General features: G+C 50.9%; 1 protein-coding gene across 1 annotated transcript in view; it reads right to left on the reverse strand.

The window, feature by feature from the left end:
• MRAP (melanocortin 2 receptor accessory protein) overlaps nucleotides 1-13,716 on the reverse strand; it is a 23,412-nt gene extending 9,696 nt beyond the window's left edge. Inside the window, 1 exon segment of the mRNA XM_049627928.1 lies at nucleotides 13,485-13,716. Coding sequence (XP_049483885.1) covers nucleotides 13,485-13,590 — 106 coding nt within the window. The 5' untranslated portion in view covers nucleotides 13,591-13,716.
• Between the last annotated feature and the right edge of the window lie 3,332 nt (nucleotides 13,717-17,048).

Raw genomic sequence — 17,048 nt, forward strand, 5'->3', positions numbered from 1 at the left:
TATATATATATATATATATATATATATATATATATATCTCCCTAGGTATTTCCAATGATCTGTCCATCCATGATGGAATAAACTCCAGTATATGGGCATGAACACAAAAGTCTTAAAATCCCTCCTGCTTATTAGGTATTTTCCCTCCTGTGTCACCTCCTTCCCTACTTGGCACAGGAGTGAAACTCAGCCTTCCAAGGTTCAAGCGGCTGCCCCAGGCGATCTTCCAGAAGCTTTGCCTTTGTCTCACCTTAAAGCATCCCTAGCTCCTGGCTCCAGTCCCAGCATCTTTCTGTCTTTGATGTGAACCTCTGCACAAGTGAAGCTTTCTGATCTGTGTTTGACTGGGTTGGAGATCCAGCCCAGAGGAACTGGCGAGGAGAGAAAGGTGCATTTGTCAGCAAAGAGGCTCGCCTGCTCTCTGCGGTGTGACCTCTGTCCTTCCTCACCCGGACTCACGCTTACCTTGCCCCACCTTCAAAGCCAGGTCAACAGAGCCTCCCTGAGACACCCTGACACCGCCTTCTGCTGACCATTACAGATCACAAGAGTGACATCGTCATAGCAGCAGCACAGCGTGCGGGTGATGGACATTTCTACTTTTGCATTTTGGGGATTTTTTTTTTTAAGTGAACTTCTTTGAATTCAAATACCGTGGACACACAACAGGGGAAGAAAGTTTTTTTCTTCCCAAGTCCACTGCTTGTAATAGCAAAATCCTGGAACCACTCTCAGTGTTCAAAACCGCACATTTTTAGAACATCGTGCAGTTATTTACAAAACTTTGTGAGAGAATCTTTCACAACACAGGAAAACAACATATTGTGAAGTCAATAAGGGCAAAGTATAAAAAAGCATACACAGCCAGATCCTACCTGAAATCTACAGGGGAGACGGGATGTTCACAGTGGACTCTGTAGAAAGGCGGTGCTATGGATCGAATGTGTCCCCCCACCTCCCGATGCGGAAGCCCTGATCTCCAGACTGGTGGTAGTCGGAGGTGAGGCCTTTGACAGGTGATTAGGTTTAGAGGAGATCATGGGGGTGGGACACCATGCTGGGATTAGTGTCCTTATAATAAAAGGAAGACTCTCTCTCTCCCTCTTTCTCTCTCTCTTTCCCTCTCTCTCTCCCACTTCCCCCACTCTCACCCCCTCCCACTTCCCCCCTCCCTCCCCCACTCTCTCCTTCTTCTCTCTCTCTCTCTCTCCCATTTCCCCCTCCTCCTCTCCCCCAGCCCCTCTCCATTCACATCCACCAAGGAAAGGCCATGTGAGCCCAACAGCAAGAAAGGACGTCCTCACCAGACAGTGACTCTTCTGCCACCTTGACCTTGGACTCCCAGCCTCCAGCACGGTGAGAAATGAATATCTGTTGAAGCTCCGCAGTCTATGATACTTTGTTATAGCTGCCTGAGTAGACTAAAATAGGCATTGACTACTTGAAATCTGGTTTGGGTTTGCTTACCTCCGAGGGATTTCCTTTAGAGACAGTAGATGGTCCCCCACAGCCCTCACTCTGTCTAGGAGGGCAGCCGGTGCCCTGCCCTCCAGTGGAACTGCGAAGAGGCCGCTCAAGGGCACTCTGCACGTGTCCTTTGCAGTTAGTGGGGCACAGTGGACTGGAGTCTGATGATGTGTGCTCGAGAACATCTTAAAAGCAAGAGACTGGGCCATCAGTGTCAGCAGAGTGGAAGGAGCCAGCCTCCGGCCGTTGAGGGGCAAAGCTGTGTCCCTGAGGGCCTCAGGGGAGGGTGCGGGCTGAGTGCCAGCCCAGAGCTGGCCCAAAGGGTCATGTGCATGAGCACGGCCTGAAGGGGAGTCGGGCCTCTCACAGAGCGGGTCCAGGCGGAAGTTGGCCTCAGAGCACAGGGTCCCGAGGATCGTCCTACGAGGCCAGCAAGAGAGAGCACTGCCTGTGGTGGGAGATCTCTTGCAAAGCCGCCGCCAGGAGAGAAGGAGCCAGCTTGCATCAAGGACGCCCCCGCCTGGATCATTGCCAGTCAAGCTGGAGGGCAGGGAGGCCAGTGGGGAGGCCAGTGCAAAAGTTCAGCCAAGAAGTAACAACGGCTACAGAGGAGAATCGCTTCCCCACCCTCAGGTCATGGGACTGGTGACCGTCATCCCAGGGAATGCACAAAGGACACCCGTCACATGGGCTGGTATAAGGAGGGGCGACGAAATCGACAGGAGCAGAGTCCCCGAGCCAAGTAGTGGGCCCCCCTTTGTGGACACGGCTGACGTACATCGATGTCCTCCTCACCCTCCAGGGCCGCCTGTGCGGGTGTGTCTGTTGTGCTGACCAGCTGCCGTCCGAATCAGAATCTGAGCCGCCTCACTAGCAAACCCCCTCGCCCTTTCTGCCTCTCACCCCACGCCATCCCTGACGCTCCAGCGAAGATGTGTCGCCAAATAGGATGGGGCAGGTGGCTGGGGAGGAGGAGCTTGCTGAGGAAAGAAGGAGGAAGTGCTCCTGCCCCCAAGCCAGGGAAAGAGGAAGTTCTCGCTTTGAATGAAGTTTGAAGGCGGTTTGGTTTTAAGTATTTTTGAAATTGATTTCATCGGCTTAGATCTTTGTTTGGGTAACTAGACTGGCCGGTAGACATTTTTTGGTTTAAGTTTGTTTATTCATTTTGAGAGAGAGCAAGAATGACAACGAGCCGGGAGGGGCAGAGAGAGGGGGACGGAGGATCCGAAGCAGCCCTACACTGACAGCAGAGAGCCCGATGCTGGGCTGGAACTCACGAACCCTGAGATCCTGGCCTGAGCGGAAGTCAGACGCTCAACCAAGCGAGCCACCCAGGTGCCCTGACAGACACATTTTTTTAAAATTTAAGAGTAAGGGGCACTCAGTCGGTTAAGCGTCCGACTTCCGCTCAGGTCACGATCTCACAGTTCATGGGTTCGAGCCCCACGTCGAGCTCTGTGCTGACAGCTCAGAGCCTGGAGCCTGTTTCGGATTCTGTGTCTCCCTCTCTCTCTCTGCCCCTCCCCCACTCAAGCTCTGTCTCTGTCTCTCTTTCTCAAAAATTAAAAAACAAAACAAAACAGAAAAACAAAAACAACAACAAAAAAGAGTGAGCATGAGACCTACTCCAGGGAAAGAGCCAGCACCACTAAGTAGGTTTGCACGAGCGGTCAGAGAAAGAGGAGAGCAGCATTCTGACTGTGCGCCATGAACTTGCTGTTTCCATGCCGCAGCGTGATGGGTGCGTTTACGCAGATGCGGGAGAAAAAAGACATTGCGACTGGAAGGACGTTGTGACAGGCCAGGCCCAGTCAGGAGATAGAAATCACACAGCAGGTGAAACGGGAAGTCTAATATGAAAAATTATTCAGAAGGATTAAAGAGTGTAAGATATGAGGAGACTCTACAAGGTATGCTGGGGCTGAGGAGGGAGGGAGGGGGGACCCAGGTGCGTTTGCTCAGGCTGTGCTATGGTCAGAAGGCTTGTGTTCCCTTAAACTCCTACGTCAAATCTTCATGCCCCAGGGGATGGTATTTGGTGGTGGGGCCTCTGGGAGGTGCTTGAGTCATAAGGGCGGAACCCCCATGAATGAGGTTAGTGCCTGTATAAAGAAGGCTCCGGACAGATTGCCTCACCCCTTCCATCATGTGGGGACCCGGCAAGAAGATGCCAGCTATGAACCAGGAAGGGGCCCCTCACCCCCATGCGACCATGCTGGTGCCTTCGTGTTGGACTTCCCAGCCTGCGGAACCATGAGAAATAGATGTTTCTGGTTTATAGGCCACCCGGTCTGAGGTGTTTTGTTATATTAGCCTGAACAGACAGACTAAGACAGTGGCTTAAGGAACAGAAACTTATTTTCTGACTTTAAAGGCCCCATCTCCAAATATAGTCACATTCTTTTAAAACAAATGTTTAATGTTTATTTATGTTTGAGAGAGAGAGAGATGAATCATGAGCAGGGGAGGGGCAGAGAGAGGGAGACACAGAATCTGAAGCAGGCTCCAGGCCCTGAGCTGTCAGCACAGAGCCCGACACGGGGCTCAAATCCATGAACCATGAGATCATGACCTGAGCCGAAGTCGGACACTTAACCAACTGAGCCAGCCAGGTGCCCCTACAGTCACATTCTTAAGTACGGGAGGTTAGGACTTCAACATAGGAATTTGGTGGGGGAGGCGGGGGGACCCAGTCCAGCCCATAACCCCAAGGAAGGACATACTTGAGAGAGGTTCAGACCTCCCTGGGGATGCAGTTTGGTTACCGGATAGCAGAGATGTTGGCTGGTTTAGCCAGGCCTAGCTGGTTTGGAGCTGCTGGATGAACCATAGACAACCCAGATGACCAACAACCGTAGTGGGGTCCCCCCCATCTGGGCTTGCAACTCTTCCCCCGACCCACCGACCCCAGATTGCCCCGGGGCATTGGTTTTTCCGTCAAGATGGCTGCTGAGAGGTTCTTGCCACCGAGAGGCCCAGTCTCAGCGGGACCACGTTCTGGGCCAGTGACCGGGGCTGTTGGCCCTGCGCGTCCTCACACCCTCACTGCCGACCTCCCGGCCCCGGCACGGCCGTCCTGCTGCGACCCTGCCAGGGCCCCCTCCTGCGAAAACTTCACTCCCGGCTCACTCTTAAGGAATTCCATCGTTGATCACGGGATTACAGTAAACTGATAACTGACACAGGTGCGCATCATGAAAAGACCAGTATGTACAAGAGCTGCGTACCTCACAGCAGGTGATCTGTTCATTCTGCGGAGACTTCTCGTGTGCCTGAGATGTGCCAGGCACTGCCTGGGAGCTGGGGGTGGGGAGCAAGACAGGGAAGGGTTCCTGCTCCGCTGGAACAGTCTGGTGGGAATCTGCCCACTAATCGTGCCAAGTGTCCTGGGACGAGTCCTAAGGGATCAGAGCCTGGAATTTAAGTCCCAGCTCTGCAAATATTTTACTAGGTGACCTTGAGCAAATCACTTGGCTCCTCTGGGCCCCGGGACCCCCACATACTTTTATTCCCATGTCTGGGATACCATAGCACGCTCATTTATTTAGGCAGGCCCCTCCTTCCTAGACTGTCACCTCCTAAGGGTAGAGATCTTTCCAATGTTATGCTTCCAGATCTTTCCCAGCATATGGCTGTTTCACCTGCCTATGTATCACCTGCCTCCCACCCAAACCTCAAATTTATATATTCATCAGAGGGATATTTTTAGCCAGCAAATTGGACCTTGTCTCTTCTCTGCTTACAATTTTATTAATTTTTTTAATGTTTATTTATTTTGAGAGAGAGAGAGCAGGGGAGGGGTAGAGAGAGGGAGAGAGAATCCCAAGCAGGGCTCTGCGCTGTCAGCACAGAGCCCTTCCTGGGGCTCAAACTCATGGACCGCGAGATCAACGACCTGAGCAGAAATCAAGAGTCAGCACTTAACCAACTGAGCCACCCAGGCGCCCCTCTGCTTACGGTTTTGAATGACTCCCCACAGCTCCCAGGAATCTTCTGAGACTGACCTGCAAGAACCCGACCCCCGTGTGGTCCGCAGCACATCCTCCATCACTCGCTCTTCCCAAAAGCACCTCTGGCCTAAGCAGGAGTGTAACCGTTCTGCCCCCACCCCCAACCCCGCCCCGCCGGACCGGCCCCTGTGGATCAGACAAGCAAAGTCCCCCTGGGTCTTCTGACTCAGCTCAGCCCACCTTCCCTGTGAAGCCTTCCTTACGTCTTACTTCTCCCCAAGGGTGTCCTTCTCTGTGCTCTGCTGGCCACTTCTGCACATTCTCCAGCACAACACCGTCCATCAGAGAGCAGCGTATTCATGATCAGTAGCGGCCACCTCACGAAACAGTCGAGGATGGAAAGAGCGACCTGCTTGATTCCTCCCTCGAGTCAGTGTCTTCTACAAAAAGTTCTAGACCAAGATAGACCAAAGAGATGTCACCAGATCCACTACATCAACGTGGAACAGACAAAGTCGCTTATAAGCACCTTTTAGGGAAATGTGGGACGATGAAGGTGGACTGTTGGGGGACACTAAGACCTAATTATTGAAATGTCTGGGTATCGTGTTACGTTCTTTCCTGTTACGATTTTCCTAAATCCGGTGGAGGGATGCCCTGATGTCCGTAACCTACTTGGAAATACACCACCATAAAACAGACAATAGTGGCCACAAAATAAAATCATTCTCGTAAAATATCAAGGACGGGGACTTGGTCTTTTTGCATTTGTGCCTCCAACTCTCGGCGCAGCGCCTGGCCTGTCACGGACAGTTGCAAAATTTGGTTGTTGAGTGAATTGCGAGCAAAAGCAAGAAGGTGGGTCAGGAATGGTGTGTTTCTAGTATGGTGTGGAAGTGGGGCTAGCTGAGATGAATGAAACACAGAATGGACAGCACCGAGTTTCAGAGGACTACTAAGACAAAGTGGGGAGCTTAGACTCTGAGAGGGCAGGGGCAGGGAACAGCGCAATGGGCACATGGTTGTGCCTGGAGTCCCTCCTACACAGTAACGCCATGGAGAGTTGCACAGGTTGTGCACTGCTCAAGGAATTCCACCTGGATAGGTGTGATTAACTGTGTCCCCAGAATAGGAGCCTTTTTCTGATTTCCCTATGATCTGGGGGTAGTGGCAGCGTTGTTCCTGTCTGTGGGACTGGAGGGAGAAGAGGGGAGTTAAGATGACCATCCGATGTGCCTCAGTTCCCCAAGATGCATCCATGGGACAGTCCTGTGCCAACCTAGGGGCTTTGTCACCCTAAGGAGAGTGAAACTAGGGAAAGAAGGAAAGAGGTTGAGAGAGATGACAGTGGAGCTGGAGAGACACAGAAACGAAGGGGAGGAAGGAGGCGAGCGAGCAGGGTGACTTTTCCGAAGCAGCTGTTTCGGATGACGGTGGATGCCGGGAACCCGAGAAGGGGAAAGTGCTCACGAGTTTGAGAAGTTTGGCAACCGGAGGTGAGAGAGAGGGACTTTTGGCCGATGGTCCAAGAGGGCAGCGGGGATGCAGATCCGTGTGTGTTTCAGACACGGATGAGGAAGCCGGTGGAAAGAAGCTGGAGGAGGAGAAGTTCCCCCGGGCTCCGCTGAGGGGCTGTGGGGACACGTGATGGCATTTTGACGAAGTAACGAGTGGACACCCCGCGCGGGACTCCCGGGCCGGTTCACCTGCGCACATCCATCACCCCTGTGACCAGGTCTCTGCCACGTCCTGCTGTGGCGACTGTTCTGACTCCACACCACGCACTCCCAGTCCTCATCTGGTGACCCTCTTGGTTTACGCTCCGTGATGGTTAATTTCGTGCATCAGCTTGACTAGGCGAAGGGATGCCCAGACGGCTGGTAAGACACGATTTTTGGATGCATCCGTGAGAGTGTTTCTAGAAAAGATTAGCATCGATTCAGTAGGCTGAGTAAGGAGAGATCTGCCCTCACCAGTGTGGGTGGGCATCGGCCGAGCCGATGGGGGCTCGGATGGAACAAAAAGGCAAAGGAAGGGCAAATTCTTGCTCTGTCTCCTTGCACTGGGCTATTTTCTCCTGCCTCTGGACACTGGTTCTTGGGCCTTTGGACTCCAGGACTCGAACCATCAGCTCCTGTAGTTGTCAATCACCACCGGCTTTCCTGGGTTCCCAGGCTTCCAGGAGGCAGATGGTGGGACTCGTCAGCCTCCCTAACTGCATGAGCCAGTCCCTATAACCAGTCTCCTCTTATCCTCATCGACGTACCTCTTATTGGTTCTGTTTTTCTGGAGAACGCTGACTGATACGATCGCCATGCCGTGGGAGTTTACATCTCTGGTGTCAGGAGACTATCAACCTCCGGGTTGTTTTTGTAGTCTTAGCTACCTGCCGTACATTTCTTTCTGCCACAGAAAGCTCTGTAAACTGGCCAAGGGGCCTGCCTCCCAAGAGGGTCCTGGTCAGAGTGAAGACTCGGTGAAATAAGCCACACGAAAGGGCAAACGGCGTATGATTCCCCTTCGGTCACGTACTGTCTTTGTCCGTTCAGGCTGCTGTAACAAATCATACACTGGGCGGTTTAAATCACGGGCATTTATTCTCTCACGGTTCTAGGGGCCGGAAGTCCAAGATCAGGGTGTTGGTGGGTTCCGTTCCAGGTGAGAGCTCGCTTCCTGCTTATGTCCTCACGTGAACGAGGGAGAGAGAACAAGCACTCTTGTTTCTTCTCAAAAAGGTACGAATTCCACGGTGGGCCCCCGGCTTGATGACTTGGTCTAACCCTCATCACCTCCCAAAGGCCCCGCCTCCAAATGTTATCCCACTGGGGATTCACGTTTCACGTGAGTTTGGTGGGGTGGGACCCCGGACTCAGTCCGTGGCAGATGGTCAGAACAGTCAGATTCATAGGGACAGAGAGCAGGAAGGTGGTTATCGGAGGTGGTGGGGGGGGGGGCAGAGGGAAAGGGGGAGCTGGTGTGTAACGGGTACTGAGTTCAGTTTGGGGAAGATGGAAACAGTTCCGGAGATGGGTGGTGGCATGATGTGAAGGCACTTACTGCCGCCAAACTGTGCCCTTAAAATGGCCTAAATGGTCACTTTTGTGTTGGGCACATTTTCCCTCAATTAGTAATAATATAAAAAAGAGGGTCCTTGTCAACATGAGCGAAATGTTTAAAATCCTGCCAAACTGCCCAGAGCTCGGGTTTGTTGTCCCCAGCCTCCCAGCAGGCTCAGGGTCCTCGTCCTTCCCAGCCGCGCTCGTCCATCCACTGGAGAGGGTGGCCCCTTGCCGCCCGCTGGGCTCTGCCTGGTAGTCACAGGCCCGGGGAGGAGAGAGGTCACTCAAGGCAGGTCTCAGTTTCCCCTCAGGAGTTATCACAGACGGCATGTGTGTATATGTGCGTGCAGGCACATTCTGTGTTTTGAAGACCCAGAAAAACCCTAAGGCGGGCAGGCACCAAATTGCTAACGCTGATTTTTTTTTTTTCTGAATGGTAAAGTGCAGTAATTTACTGTCTGAGTCTTTTACGATGAGCATATTAACCTTTATGACTTACATTTTAGAAATTCGAGGGGCACCTGGGTGACTCGGTCAGTTAAGCATCCGATTCTTGATCTCAGCCCAGGTCACGATCTCATGGTCACGGGATGGAGTCCCTCGTTGGGCTCTGCACTGACAGCGCGGAGCCTGCTGGGGATTCTCTCTCTGCCTCTCTCTCTCTCTCTCTCTCTCCACCCCTCCCCCACCCAGGCACGCGTGCCCTCTCTCTTTCTCTCAGGATAGATAAACGTTCTTGAAAAGTTTGAATGATAAAATGTTCCAAATTCATAGAAATACACAGAGCATGTATCCACCAAGTATTTCCTCCAGATCCTTTTTTTAAAAAAGGATATTAAAAGGGGCGCCTGGGTGGCTCAGTCGGTTGAGCGTCCGACTTCAGCTCAGGTCATGATCTCGCGGTCCGTGAGTTCGAGCCCCGCGTCGGGCTCTGTGCTGACCGCTCAGAGCCCGGAGCCTGTTTCGGATTCTGTGTCTCCCTCCCTCTCTGACCCTCCCCCGTTCATGCTCTGTCTCTCTCTGTCTCAAAAATAAATAAACGTTAAAAAAAAAAAAAAGGATATTAAAATGTTAAGGTCATCATCCACGTGTGGCAATACAAATTTCTCCACTTCCTACCCCGACACGCTGAGTATCAGTGTTTCCATGTTTGCGCATTGAGTGAGTGTGAAATGGAACCTCGGTGTCCTTCCCAGGGCGATCCCTGAGTACTTGTGAAGGTGAGCGTTTTCTCACGTTCCTCGGCCCTTTGCGTTTCCTCTTCTGTTAACTGTGCTCTCGTATCATTTGCCCATATTTCTATTGGGGTTTTTTTTCTTGTTGATTGATGGGTTGTTGTTGACTTATGAAATAAGAAGATGGCTTCCGTCTCAAGGGGCACAAAGGATATTTCCCAGGTAGTCGCTGCCATCGCTTTTCGTTCCTGGAACACACCAGATATCCCTCTGCCTCAGAGCCTTTGTCTTGTGGAGTTCCTGTGGCCTGGAAGGCTCCTCCCAGAGACGGCTTCAGGGCTTGGTCTCTCACCTGCTCACAGGACATCCTTGGGGGGGCCTTTACCAACCGCCCGATGCCTCTTAGGGCCCCACCTCTCCCTGGCTAGCCTTCCTGTTTTATTTTGCCACCTGCCATACTTTTTCTTGTTTGTGGTGGGTGGAAGGCTGCTTTGAGTTTTCAACACTTTTCTCGCTGCAAGATAGGTTCTAGTTCCCTCCTCTTGAATCTGGCCTGGCCTTAGTAACTTGTTTGCCCCAAGTCACAGAGCTAGAAAGTGGCAGAGCTCAGATGTGAACTCCTGCCAGGTGGCGCAGGGCTCCACGCGCCCGGCCTCTGATCCGTGTGTCACTGCCTCCCGGCCGGTCCCCAAACACAAGCTAGACATCTACCCATCCGGGACAGAAACACCCTGGGGGAGTATTTTTGTCTAGCCTCAAACTCCTTTTCCAGAGAAGGTGGTGATTAAATTCAGAGAACACATGAAGGCTGAGATACAAACAGAAATCAAGGAAGCCAGAAGGAGTACCTCTCTCCGTGGGTGTCAAAGACTCCTGACATCTAGGCTGTCTGGGGGACCCAGTGACTGGCCTCCCCCCGGGACAGTTTCCTCACTGAGATGGTCTATATTGCATTTGGGAGTTTGGGAAGGCGTTGCTTTTTTTAAAGTTTATTTATTTATTATTTTGAGAGAGAGAGAGAGAGAGAGAGAGAGAGAGGTAGAGAACAAGTGAGGGAGGGGCAGAGAGAGAGAGAGAGGAAGAGAGAGAGTATTCCAGGCAGGCTCTGCACTGTCAGCAAGGAGCCCAATGGGGGGCTCGAATTCACAAACCGTGAGATCATGACCTGAGCCAAAGTCGGACAATCAACTGACTGAGCCACCCAGGCGCCCCAGGAAGGAGTTTCCTCATTTGTATGCCCAGCAGGCTATGAACTTTCTATCTCTAGCTCATGTGTGCAAGAAAAAGTATTTCTTTTAAAACCTCACACACAGCTTAGAGAACATCAATCACTTTCTCCAGAAATGGACGTTGTTTGTGGGTAATTACACAGGGCAGGAGGTTGAGACTGTAGGTTCGAAGACTTTGAATAAGCAAAGAGGGCTCCCACTCAGAGCAGGGGAGAGAGCTTTGGAGCCCAGGTGGTGACCAAGCGGGATGTCTGGTGTACAAAAGGATGGGGGTGTCTGAAGCTAACAGCATTTTATTTAATTCAGGTTAAAAAAAATTTTTGAGAGAGAGAAAGAGAGCACACGTGTGCGTGCACATCCTAAGGAGTGGGGGAGGAGCAGAGAGGGAGAGAGAGAGAATCCCTCCAGGCTCCAGGCCCAGTGCAGAGTTGAGGGGCTCGATCTCACAAACCACTGAGATCATGACCAGAGCCTAAATCAAGAGTCTGACGCTTAACTGACTGAGCCACCCCGGCGCCCCTAATTCGTGTGAATTTAAAAACAACCTTCCCGAATACAGATTTACATTTTGTCCAGACCAATATGGATCCTGAAGGTCTGAACTTCTGACCATACATATCAGTGGGCTTCTGTTTCAACCCTGCCACTTTCTCCCTGTTACTGTGAGCTGTCTGTGCAAAAATCTGCTTTTTGATTCGTGAGTCTATACCCCGCATCAGGAAACACACACCAAACCTATCGTCCCCCGCAAAAGCTTTGCTACCAGGCTGAGGATGCAGCCAACATGGATGGGTACCCGGCCTCCTGGAAGCTGTAAATGAAAATGGAAACAGGTACACTTCCTAACAAGACATTCTAGACAACTTTCTCCAAGGGCTCTGCCGGGGACCTGCTACCTTTTATTACCGATAACATCCAAATGGATTTCAGTTTTGAGCTGATGCGTGAACAAGTGATCTTGCTTTTCACAGGAAGAGCATCGTGTTCCTTCTAGTGACTGCACTTACTTCTTGACAGATTATGTGATCAAAGGGCAGGAAATAGCCGAGGAGGGGCTAGGCGTCCGACTTCGGCTCGGGTCATGATCTCACAGTCCGTGAGTTCGAGCCCCGCGTCGGGCTCTGTGCTGACAGCTCGGAGCCCAGAGCCTGCTTCCGATTCTATGTCTCCCTCTCTCTCTGCCCCTCCCCTGCTCATGCTCTGTCTCTCTCTGTCTCAAGAATAAAAATAAAAATAAAATAAAGAAATAGCCAAGGAGCCCAAGACTTGAGGATGGCAGAGCCCTGAGACTTTTTTTGGTTTGGTTTGCTTTTTCATACTCATTCTCAGCTAACTTGTTATCTTGACCGAGTAGCTGGAATAATCAGAGAAGATTGTTCACAAAGCACCAACTTACCCAAGGGATAGAGACTGGGAGAGAGAGGAGCAAAAAAAGCATGTTGGTTTGCTCTGGTGGTCCTTCCTGAGACCATGAAGAGTAAAATCACTTGGTATTTAAAAATTTTTTTAACGTTTATTTATTTTTGAGAGACAGAGAGATAGAGCGCGAGCAGGGGAGGGGCAGAGAGAGAGGGAGACACAGAATCGGAAGCAGGCTCCAGGCTCCGAGCTGTCCGCACAGAGCCCGACACAGGGCTGGAACTGACGAACTGCGAGATCACGACCTGAGCAGAAGTCAGTCGCTTAACTGACTGAGCCACCCGGGCGCCCCAATCAATTGGTGTTTTCATGGAAACCAGTGAGTCATATATCTTAGGGGTGGACACAGTAATCTCCCCCAAATCTGCACAGAGTGAGAGAAAATGCGAAATCTGCAATTTGAAGAAATTTCACCTAGCTTACAGGAACCCAGGCAAATCACACTCTAACAAAAAAAAGTCTGTCTTAAAAGCATATTCTGGGGTGCCTGGGTGGCTCACTTGGTTAAGCATCAGACTCTTGATTTTGGCTCAGGTCACGATCTCACAGTTTGTGAGACTGAGCCCCAAGTCAGGCTCTGAGCTAACATCACAGATGGAGCCTTCTTGGGATTCTCTCTCTCTTTCTCTTTCTCTGCCCCTCCCTGCTTGTGCTCTGTCTCTCTCTCAAAGTAAATAAATAAACTTAAAAAAAAAACAAACATATTCTAGGGGTGCCTGGGTGGCTCAGTTGGGTAAGTATCCAACTTCAGCTCAGGTCGTGATCACAGTTCATGGGTTCGAGCCCCGCATCGGGCTCTGGGCTGACAGCTCAGAGCCTGGAGCCTGCTTGGGCATTCTGTGTCTTCCTCCCTCTCTCTCCTTCTCTCCTGCTCTCACTGTCTCTCTCTCTCTCTCTCTCTCTCTCTCTCTCTGTCAAAAATAAACATTAAAAATAAAAAATTAAAAAAATAAAAGCATATTCTGCTCCCAAATCATCCTAGTTTCTTAGGAGGTTAGTTCCAAACCTCTTACAGAAGATGACAGATAAGATTCTGCCCCCGTTTACTTATATCTCTGAGGGTTAGGGTTAGGGTCGTGTTTGGGCTCATCTGTGACATCTGTTGGGAGTAGGAAGTGGCCAGAGAAAGTCTTTCGGGCCGACCCCCAGCCTCTGCCTGGCTGGCTCCCCCAGTCGAGGACTCACATTTGTTGGCTTTCAGCTTCCTCTCATCCACGGGAATGAGGTCCACGTAGTCCAAGTAGTATTCGTAGCTGTCGTACAGGGTGGAGGCGTTGGTCTGATTGGCCATGTCTGCGGCGCTGGGAGGGGGCGCATCCGGACCTAGTCAGAGCCCTCGGAGAGACCGGCCGACTGATTTCTGTAAAGTCATCCAAGTGTGTCTGTGGGTCTCGGGGCTCAAGGCCTGCCCACTTACTTATCGGAGCCGTTTAGCCGGGAGAAAGGCCAGGGGGCTGTGCTTGACATCTCCGCCCACACGTAGAACTTTCCGCCCTGCTCCTCCTTGACGAAAGTCCAAGACAAACAGAGCCACAAGGCAGGAAACCGGGTTTCCAGCGCGGCTCTGGCTTGCCCCTCTGGGTGAGAACGGGAAAAGGGATACCTGGGCCCCTTGGAAGACAAGATGCCGAACAGCGGCTAGGAAGGCCACTCGCCGTTTGCTTTCCTGCTTAAAAAATTAATAAAACCCAAATGAAAGGCTGGCGGTGCCCCTGACGTACATTAGGGCGGTTCTTGGTGCTGTTGAGCAATCAGCAAGTCACTGGTTCGGATTTAGTATCTGAGGGCAGGAATTGAGTGATGGCAGCCCTTGAACTCGTAGCCTCTCTCATGCACACAGAGCCAATTAATTGCACCAAAAGAGCCCTCTTGTCCAATTGAGTACACCTTCCAGCTTTTGTTTGCTTGTTTTTTTGTTTTTTTGGTTTTTTTTTTTAATTTTTTTTTTAACGTTTGTTTATTTTTGAGACAGAGAGAGACAGAGCATGAACGGGGGAGGGGCAGAGAGAGAGGGAGACACAGAATCGGAAGCAGGCTCCAGGCTCTGAGCCATCAGCCCAGAGCCTGACGTGGGGCTCGAACTCACGGACCGCGAGATCGTGACCTGAGCCGAAGTCGGACGCTTAACCGACTGAGCCACCCAGGTGCCCCTGTTTGCTTGTTTTTTAATGTTTATTTGTTTTTGAGAGGGAGGGAGGGAGAGAGAGAGAGAGAGAGAGAGAGAGAGCGAGCAGGGTAGGGGCAGAGAGAGGGGGAGACACAGAATCCAAAGCAGGCTCCAGGCTCTGAGCTGTCCGCACAGAGCCTGACGTGGGGCTCAAACTCACAGCCCGCAAGATCATGACTTGAGCCAAAGTCAGACGCTCAACTGACTGAGTCACCCAGGCGCGCCCCCCCCCCTACCCCCGCCTTCCGCCTTTTATTGAAGTCCCAAAGAACCAACCAGTCAGCTGCATTTGTTCTGACTGCCTAGGTCGTTTGCTTGGGCCAGAATCAATCCCACACGGATCCAGCTCTTAGGCAATAGGGCCTGAGGGTTCACCCAGCCCGTGGCTAACAAGTGTGAGGGGGTTTCTTCTGGGTTTCTGAAGGGAAGGGCTCTAAGTTACCACTCATTTTTCTAAGAGCCCCGGACACAATCAAGAGGAATACTCCAAATATTTGGAATGAGCAAGACTGACTGTGACAGGAGCCAGAGAGTGTAGCCTCCAGAGAATCAGTGAGGAAGTCCAAATTCCCAGAATGACGGGGCCTTTCCCTCCAAGATGCCAGCTGTTTGTTGTTTCCGGTCTACATTCCAGAGCCAAGCTGGGCATCAATAGTGTGCAGCTACCCATCTGTGTTTGCTGAGGACTTTACCGTTCCCCCAGCACGCTACCCCCGACACGACACTAAAAACTTCTGCAGGGACGATAGGGTTGGTTGTCCGACTTTATTTAAGGGTGTGTCGAAACAGAAAAACAGTTATGCCACCGGCTCTTCCTCAGCTTGGGTTGTACGTGTTTTGATACTTTTTTGAGCAGTTTGGCGTGTATCTGTTCATGTCACTGTCGTTTTTTAATTTTCCCATTCTAGAAGGTCGGAAGGTTGGAGTCAAGAGGGTTGGCAAGATTGGCAGGTGGAGTGGACGAAGAGCGTGAGGGTAGCCAAGTCAGGTGGGAGTGGCTGCCCTTCTCTCTGCCAGTCCCCAAAGCCTGCTACCTCCTGCTTCCTTCAAGTGTAGTTCCCCAGGGCCCCAAACGACCTCTGGACGTGCCGGGCCCCAGTGCCCCTCCCTGCTCTCCACTCCAATCACATGTATTTGTCATTGCCACCACCCTTTAAAAAATTGTTTTAAATTGAGGTATAACTTACAGTAAATTGAATGCATAAATCTTACAGAGCTTGACGAATATCACACACACACCCCCCACACACACACACTCACACACACGACCATCACATCAAGATATAGAGCATTCCTGGGGCGCCTGGGTGGCTCAGTCAGTGAAATCTCCAACTCTCGATTTCGGCTCAGGTCATGATCTCACATTCATGAGTTCAAGCCCCATGCTGGGCCCTGTGCTGACAGTGCAGAGCCTCCTTGGGATTCTCTCCCTCTCTCTCTGCCCCTCCCCTGCTTGTGCTCTCCTTCTCTCTCTCTCTCAAAATAAATAAATAAACATTAAAAACCCTCCACTACCCCCCGCCCAGACCAAGGAAACCACTGTACTGACTTCGATGGTCAGATAGTTTTGCCCAATTTCGAACCTCAACTAAATCTAATCATACAATAATACAGTATGTATCCTTTTGTGTCTGGTTCTTTTATTCAACAAATGATTACCTGTGCAGTCATTTGTTATTTCTTTTCCATATGGTATTCCATTGTATGAATTTTCCATAATTTATTTCTCCATTTTTCTATTGATGAACATTTACATTGCTTCCTGATTTTGGCTATTATGAATAAAAATGGACTGAGAACATTTTTTTCCCATGTATTTGGTGGACATAAGCACTAATTTCTCTTGAGTATATATCAGAAGTGGAATTGATAGCTTTACTAGGTACAGCTAAATAGTCTTCAAAAGCATCAGTACCGGGGCACCTGGAGGGCTCAGTCGGTTAAGTGTCCGACTTCAGCTCAGGTCATGATCTCACCCTTGGTGAGTTTGAGCCCCGCGTCGGGCTCTGTGCTAACAGCTCGGAGCCTGGAGCCTGCTTCGAATTCTGTGTCTCCCTCTCTCTCTGCCCTTCTCCTGCTCACACTCTGTATGTCTCTCTCTGAAAAATAAATAAACACTAAAAAAAAAAAAAAAGCATCAGTACCAATTTACATCCCCACAAGTAATAAATATATGTCACCTTGCAAGAAGAGCTACAATTCTTTTCCTTGTATACACTGAGACTTTGTATCTCCTCCCATCGAAAACACAAAGCATATTTCTCCATCCTTCAAATGTGGGCTGACCTTGTGACTTGTTTTGGCTTTGACTAATACAACTATTAAGAAATTGTATGAGACGCTCCAGGCCAGGGCCTTCGGAAGCCTTCCACGTGTCCACTTTCCCGTGCCCCTGCCCAGTTACTGTGTGAATAAGCTCAAGTTAGCGTGCTGGGTGATCAGAGACACGTCGCCCAGTCAATAGCCAATTGACCCTTCGGAGCAGAGCACCCTCTCTGACCAGCAGCTAACTGCAGACCCATGACGGAGCACAGCAAAAACCCAATGACCGCCTTGCTGAGCTCATCTTCAGAACTGTGAGA

This window comes from Panthera uncia, chromosome C2, assembly GCF_023721935.1.
Source record: "Panthera uncia isolate 11264 chromosome C2, Puncia_PCG_1.0, whole genome shotgun sequence".
NCBI classification, from domain to species: Eukaryota; Metazoa; Chordata; class Mammalia; order Carnivora; family Felidae; genus Panthera; species Panthera uncia.